General features: G+C 36.4%; 1 protein-coding gene across 6 annotated transcripts in view; it reads left to right on the top strand.

Annotated features, from left to right (window-relative positions):
• Window positions 1-4,085, top strand: part of Mybpc1 (myosin binding protein C, slow type) — a 99,501-nt gene extending 95,416 nt beyond the window's left edge. For 2 of the 6 annotated variants that reach the window (XM_008832619.1, XM_017798031.1), the window contains 3 exons: window positions 1,189-1,256; window positions 2,667-2,709; window positions 3,815-3,912. In XM_008832619.1, coding sequence (XP_008830841.1) covers window positions 1,189-1,253 — 65 coding nt within the window. In that variant the 3' untranslated portion in view covers window positions 1,254-1,256; window positions 2,667-2,709; window positions 3,815-3,912. Of the gene's footprint in view, window positions 1-1,188; window positions 1,257-2,666; window positions 2,710-3,068; window positions 3,259-3,814 lie in introns of all 6 variants that reach the window. The other 4 variants (XM_008832622.1, XM_008832620.1, XR_607252.2 and 1 more) reach the window with 3 other exon arrangements.
• The last annotated feature ends 3,581 nt before the right edge of the window (window positions 4,086-7,666 follow it).

Raw genomic sequence — 7,666 nt, 5'->3', positions numbered from 1 at the left:
ATATATATATATATGGCTTTGTTAGTGTTTGATACGCATGCAGAATATATTACATATATTATAAAATTGCTAGAGAATTTCTATAGTTATACATTTCATTTAAGAAATATTGCAACTAATGTAGACCAAGAAAACACATAAGGATTTATATGGGAAAACAGTCTTAAACTATAAATTGGCATCTTAATCAAATTTATTTTTTTGTAATTGACTATAGTTTTTATTCTGAATTTTTTCTTAAGAGTCAAAAACTACTTTGGGACACTATGAGAACCATATAGAAAGTCATCATCATGAGATATCAGACAATCCCAATGTGTTTTCTCTCATTCTTAACTATTTTATTTCTATTATATGATAACCAATGTGTTCTATTTTTCCTACCAGTCTATACTGAAAAAAGTATAATCTAAAAATAAAAAGATAACCTTGTAAAATATGCATTTTATAAAATCATGATATATACTTAAGGCATTTTTAAAAAAGAATATTTTCATCCTAAGTTTAGTAACATTCTCTTCTGACTTTTCTTTCTCTTGTGACTTCTGTCTCTCTTTGGGTAATGGTAATTCAGAATTGAATGACAGAAAATATATTTTATGTCATAAATACTGAACATATCATATTCATAAAAATTCCACAACTTACTACTCAGAGAGTCCTTACAAATTTATACACTACTTTTGGATGCTGTCTTATTAGCTTTAAATGATGCTTAAGGTCACTCTTCAAGTCACCTGGTTTCTAAACTTCTAGCCTTGTTTGTTCTAAGGTATTATTGATAAATTCCTAACATAGTCCAAAAAGCAAAATAAGAAATTACCGTATACTCAAGACTTGAAATTAACTAAATGTTAATGACATTAACTAATAACTTTATAAGTTGTTCAGTATTTGGAGCTTTCCTTGAAAAACAAGTAGTATTATACATGTAAATGTTACATTCTCTTTAACAACTACATAATAAATTGTGTAATAATTGAATTCAATAATGAGAATAATGTATTCTAATATGAAAAATCATGATAAGGTGTCAACTGTGATTTATTTCTTGATAAAAGCTTTTGGTCCTAAAAATAAAGCCAATATTGTTTATCATCAGATTGCTATCTGATAAGCTGTGTATAAAAAGGTAAGAATGTCAATCAAGAATAAATAAATACTGGTACACATATTCTAATTCTGCAGTGATATATCAAGGCGTAAATACCCCTGGACAGCCAGTCACCCTGGAGGGGCAGCAACAGGTTTAAAAAGTTCATATCCCACTGGATATTTCCATTTTCCGTTCCATTCCTCTTACATGAAAACGCACTTTGCATGTAAAGCTTGACGTTCTTGTTTGCTTTTAATTGTATTTCTTAGAAGCTCATGGCATATGGTGTTTATGCCATGAATAAGGAAGGCTAAATTATTCAAGGATATTAATTAATATAAAACCAATATATTTCAGCAGAAAACTGAGCACACGTACCACATGTCCCTATAAATCAGCCCAGAAAGCTATATTTGAGGATCCTTTCATTCTATATGACTATCAAAAAACTTTGGAATCAGGGACATTTATTTAATATTTTCATTTTTCAAATGTAGCAAAGATACGTTGGTTTCAAGATAGTTTACAGCATAGGAAATTAAGGTTCGTGATGAAATTTAGAAACTGAGGGCTTTAAACTTACTAAATTGTAAAAAAAAAAAATAATGGGGGGGCCATGTTCTGTGTATTTTTGATGGGGGAAGATACAAAGATAGATCCAGTATTTGAAAATGTTTGTATGTAAGATTTTCCCATTACAAATTCACCAGTAGAATATCTAACCTATTTATCTGTTGGGAATTTTGGATATCTTCATGAAATCCAAGTTATTCCATATGGTTATAAACTTATAAAGAAGGGAAAGTTTAGGCCCTCTACAAAATGTATTAGGTGAAAGGTGAGTCCTATCATATGTGTATGACTCACTATCATTTAGAAGAGCTAATTAAGAGTTCTTTGAGACTGGGTAAACAATCTGAATTAAACGCGAATGCAAATCTGTACCTGGGTTTACAGTATTTATGGATTTACAAAGGTAATGCCAGCATTAGAGAGGGGGAAAATATTAGAGTTCTTCCTTTAAATTTTTGTAGCTTATACACATAGCCATTCTTCAGTAGCCCGAAGTTAAGATTTATATTTATTTAGATCTGCTACATAGTATAATCAGTTCTGAGTAGATTATTATAGAATATGCTAGTCTAATATTTGTACTTGATAATTTTGCCTTTTGGAATTTCAACATATATATATGAACACTAACATTCTCTTTATATTGGTTATGTTTTTCGTTTGTTGAAAAACACAATATATATATGTTGTAGGGGTTTTTTTTAAGCTAATGGTTTGGAAGCTTTTACCATAAATATTCACTATACCATCAGATTAGCTTTGTTACCTATTCTGACAAAGTGATTGTGCATATTAATAATTTTTATGCATTAATGATCCTTTTGAAGTGACTGGACCCTTCACTCTATTTTTCCTACGTCTTTCACCTGACTAAGGATTAATGAAATCGCCTCATCATAATCATGACCGTAATTTCACCTCCAACAAATACTCAAATTTGGTGTCAGCACTTTATTAATGCTTACAACTTCTCTCTCTCTTTCTCTCTCTTCCTTAGTTGTAGCACAGTAAGGATTGTTGAATGTATATTGTCACGTAAGGTAAGCTTTCATATGGTTTTGGCATATGAAGCTTATGAATGTCATAAGCCATATCAAGCCTGTGGAGTATGGCATGATCTTCATTACATAATCCCATGAAAACAGTATCTGCTAACTTAGTAGTTTTAATTTGTATTTCTGTATCTTAAAATTAATAGCTAATACTTACTCATCACAGCAATTTCCTGTTGATACTGAGCAATTTGTTGGGTGTAGTAGAGCATGAATCAAGGCATTTAATGTAGATGAAAATGAATGATACCCACGCATTCTGAATTCTTTGCATCAAGGAATGGACATGTATAGAAGTGGCATCATTTCTACCAATAAGTGACTTGGTTGGTTTTTTCTTTTTAAAGGAGAATGACTTTTCAAATTTGCATTAAAGAAGTTTTAAGAATGTTCAAATAGCATGCTGGTTTTGTCTGGTCATGAACTTATTAGCAAGTATTGAAGCATTTCACTAAAGGACAGTGCAGTCTTGTGGTTTCATGGATTTTCTCTTGAATGATGCTTTTGTTCTTTGACTATAACTCAGAAACTCAGAAGGTAGGTATGAAATACTAGCTGATATTTCTCTCACTTTCAGAAGGTATTAGCTCCAATTTTTGCACAGTTCATAAATGGCCAAAATTAAAACAAATCATTTTTTTCTCCGATGTGCTTGAACACAGTTTTCTGTGTTTAATTAAAAAGAACATTAACAAGCTGGAAAAAAAAATCTTCCTGCTCAGCTGTGACATGGCATGCATTTTATCTTATTATTCAGTCAGAACCTTTAAATCATCTATAGATGAATCAAAAACCTCTCAATGAGCCATAAACACTTTCAACAATTTAGGAATTTAAAATAAGACTGAAAACTAGAAGGGACAATAAGCTACTATGGGTCTGCCAGGAACTTGCTTTTCCATCTAGAGGCCAAGTATTTTAAATCCTAAATACACTAAAACCAGGAGAATATTTTCAAGTGGGGACTAAACGAGTCTTTGTAGCTAATGAGAACAGAAACAGTCACATTTGCAGGCAGCTAGTTCAGGAATGTTGTTTCAGTGATTTTGATACTGAGCTTCTAACTTTTCCTTTCCCATTTTGTCCTCTCTAGGTGGGCTGTCCTTCTGCAGGCTCCTCTTACAAGGTGTGCCTCCAAACATAATTGATTCTTATTTGCGAGATTTGCAGTCAAGCAATCCTGAGGAATACTGAAGGCTGGGCTGCCCCTGTAAACTTCGCTGCTTCTGAAATCTGGTTGAGAAGAGAAAGCATTTTCTGGTTTTCCACCAGGCCCCCAAGTGTGGTCATTTCCTTTCCTTCTAACATTGGAGAAAGAAGAAAAAATGTTTGCAAGATTGCTTCATTAAAGATTACGAACAAAACTTCGTTTGCAGTCACGCTTCATTTTCTCCTTGCTGGATTCACTGTACTTAACAGAAAACCCAACTGTTGAATAAGGAAAAGCCATTATTTTAATTTATAACAGTAGCTTTAAATGCTTTTCTTCCCCAGAGTAAAAAACATATTTTTTAAAATTTTTTCATTATTTTGATTTTGTTTATGTGTATGTGTGTATTGCCTGCATGCATGTAAGTACACCCGTGTCGTGCAGTGCCCATGGAGGTCAGAGGACAGCATCGGATTCCCTGGAACTGGAGTTACATACAGGCAGGTGTTAGCTGCCATGTGGGCGCTGGGAATTGAACCCCGGTCCTCTGCAAGAGCAGTCCGTGCTTTTAACCACTGAGCCATCTCTCCAGCCCCATAATATAATATTACTACAGAGTTCAAGATCACCGGGAAAAGACCACTTAGACTCAAAAAGTTCCGAATCGGGAATTCATTTAGCTGGACATTGTCTGCATTCTCTGAGCCAATTTGGAGAATGCAGTACTTACCAGAGGAAAGTAAAGCTTTAAAGGTAAAGTCTATATCCTGACCAGTTGGTACAAGATTTACTCAAAGACAAGCAGTCTCATGTTTGTTCCTATAGGTGGGCAAGCAAGCAGTTCCAGAAGCCAGATAAGCCTCAACTGAAGCATCCCAGGATTATAAGGGTGTGTTCCTTAGTTCTTCCTAGAACTTCTGGTCCCAGCCACGGTAGCATCTGAGCTCACCAAGATGTCTTACACAAAATGGAGGCGCTCAGGCTATTACAATATACCATGACAGGATCCTGAAAAACCCATCTTTCTTAATCTAACAGAGTTTCCTTTTCACTATATACTCCAGGCTGGCCTCAAATTCAGTGACCCTCTTGCCACAGCCTCCAGAGTACTGGGATTATAGGTGTGAATCACTAAACCTGGCTCTAATAGATATTCCTAAATAAATCAGACTTGTTTAGCTCACACAAGTCTGCTTAACACAAGGGTCTTTGCCCCCTTTTCCCATATGAATATAGTAAAAATGTCTTGTTACCTTTTAGGCAATTATTTTTTCAGTAAAAAAGGAAAATGTATTTAATAAATGGCATAACCAATCTGAAGCATATATGCTGAAATGACACAGTATTTGCTTATATGTTTGGAGTTGCATTCTTAGACAGAGCTGAGACGAAAGGCTCGGAATCAGGATGCTACCAAACTCAGGTCTGACTCCCATCATGCCACTGGGAGACATGCAAGCCCAGTCTACCAGATCTGTCAAAACAGCCAGTCCTAGTAATGGAGGTCTATTGTACTCTACAGAGCAGTCACAGATTTAGTGTTCAATGACAATACCTATTTTTTAAAAAAAAAAACAGGGCTGGAGAAATGACTCAGCAGTTAAGAGCACTGGCTGCTCTTGCAGAGGACCCAGGTTTGATTCCTAGTACTCACATAGTGGCTAACAACTGTTTGTTAACCCAGTTCCAGGGGATCTGATGCTCTCTTCTGACCTCCTCGGGCATTGCACAACATGGCACACCTACTTACATGTGTGCAATACACTCATACACATAAAATAAAAGTAATAAAATATTTTTTAAAATCTAGCAACTGAGAAATGTTTATACTATTCTTTCATCTTTTTCTCAACTTTCTTCACTCTTTCTGAATTTCCATTAAAGGAGCAGAAGCTTAAGGCACCAGACATCCCACTGTTGCTCGTTCTCTTAGCTCCTAACACACCCAGTTTTTGTTTTGTTTTTTTCTCCAGGGTTGAGTGTATTGTTACATGCAGGTGCTGCTACAGCATCTTGGAATGACATCTTAAACTATTTCCTCTGCTTCCTTTCCAAATTGTAGCTAGAAAGTTGTGATGGTGGTCATGTGGGTTGATGATGGGCTAATTAATAGAAAGATGGATGATCTAGGAGGTTGCAATACATTGGGAACTTCGAGAGAAAACTAATTTACGTTCAAACTACAATGGCTCCCTCTTTTTCTGTTCTGATTGCTTGGTATCTTGCCTTCCTGGTTGTTAATAATACAGGCATCTATCTCTGCTCTTATACTCACAGCTACTTGAAAGTAACAGTCTACTTCAGTCCCCTAGAACCACAGTGATTGGCTCCAGGTCTCCTGGAGGGTGCCCAAATCCGCAAATGCTGAAATCTTTTGTATTCAGCTTCACAGTATTTACATATAAGCCTCATACTTCCTCCCATATGCTTCACGTCATCTCCAGATCACTACACTACCTAATACGATAAAAAGGCCATGTAAGTAGTTGTTACAGGAGTTATGACAATGGAAAAGATATTTGTTTCCCAATGTTCAGGACAAATGCAGTTTTCCTTTTAATTTTTTTTGGGGGGGGGCTTTTTGAGACAGGGTCTCCCTGTAGCCCCAGATGGCCTGGAACTCACTATGTAGACCAGGCTGGCTTTGAACTCACAGAGATCTGCCTGCTTTTGCCTCCCGAGTGCTGGGATGAAAAGTGTGCAACACCACACCCGGCCTTTCTTTTAATATTTTAAATATGCTATCAATTGAATCTTTTTTGAAATTGATTTATTGATAATTTCATAAATGCATATGTTGTATTTTGATAATAGGCACCCACCCCACCATTTTCCTCTCTTGGCTCACTCCAATTCTGGCTGAACCCTGAACTTTTTTCTCTTCCTAACTACTCTTCCTCTTACTTTAATGCCTTTTTTTTTTTGACCTGATGAATTTAGATTTACTTGCATGACCACCAATGGGGTGATTTACTGGAGTATGCTAACTTACCCACATGGCTATACCACTGAGAAAATTGTCTCCCCTCGCCCCAGCCACCATTAACTACAGATAGCCTCAGCTAAGGGTGGGGCTTCATGAGTGCCTCCCACATCTATGACAGAATGTTCATGGGTCCAATCTTCTGAAAGTCTTAAGTAATCACAGCTACTGTGATTTCATGAGTGCAACAGTTATGTCATGTCAAGGCAATATCCTTGCACGAATGCTCATCCTTTTCTTCCAACTACTATGTTCTTTGTTTGTTTGTTTATTTATTTCTATTGAATTTTTGTGTATTCCATGCAAAACATCTTAATCATCTTTATACCCCCCCATCTACACCCCCCACAGCCTTCCCACCAGATTTCATGCATACTGTCATTTATATAGAGGCCTATCAAATCAAGTTGATATACCCAGATGTCCCTCAGTGCAAACTCATCCACTGGGGTCTAGTCAGCCTATCTAGAGTCACTCCCTTAAAGGAGATCAGCTCTCCCTCACCCAGCAGTAATCAGCTGCCAACAGTTCTTCAGTTAGGATTGGGGTCTGCTGCCCATTTCCCCAGTTCTATGCTGGGTTTCTATCTGCTTGAGTTTGGTTCTTGTGCATGCTGACACCATTGCTGTATTCATATGAGCAAGCTCTTAGGAACCATGTGGTCATACACCTCCTCTCCTGGCTCTTACAGTCCTTCTGCCTCCTCTTTTGCAATGGTCCCTGAGCCCTGGGTAGGTGTAATTTAATATAGAAGTCCTGTCCAAGGATTCACATTCTGCAGACTGTTATTCTCTATAGTGTGGCCATTTGTG

This window comes from Nannospalax galili, unplaced genomic scaffold, assembly GCF_000622305.1.
Source record: "Nannospalax galili isolate Female #2095 unplaced genomic scaffold, S.galili_v1.0 scaffold415, whole genome shotgun sequence".
Classification (NCBI taxonomy): Eukaryota; Metazoa; Chordata; class Mammalia; order Rodentia; family Spalacidae; genus Nannospalax; species Nannospalax galili.
The sequence above is the reverse complement of the archived record's forward strand: the minus strand, read 5'-3'. Positions and strand labels throughout refer to the sequence as shown.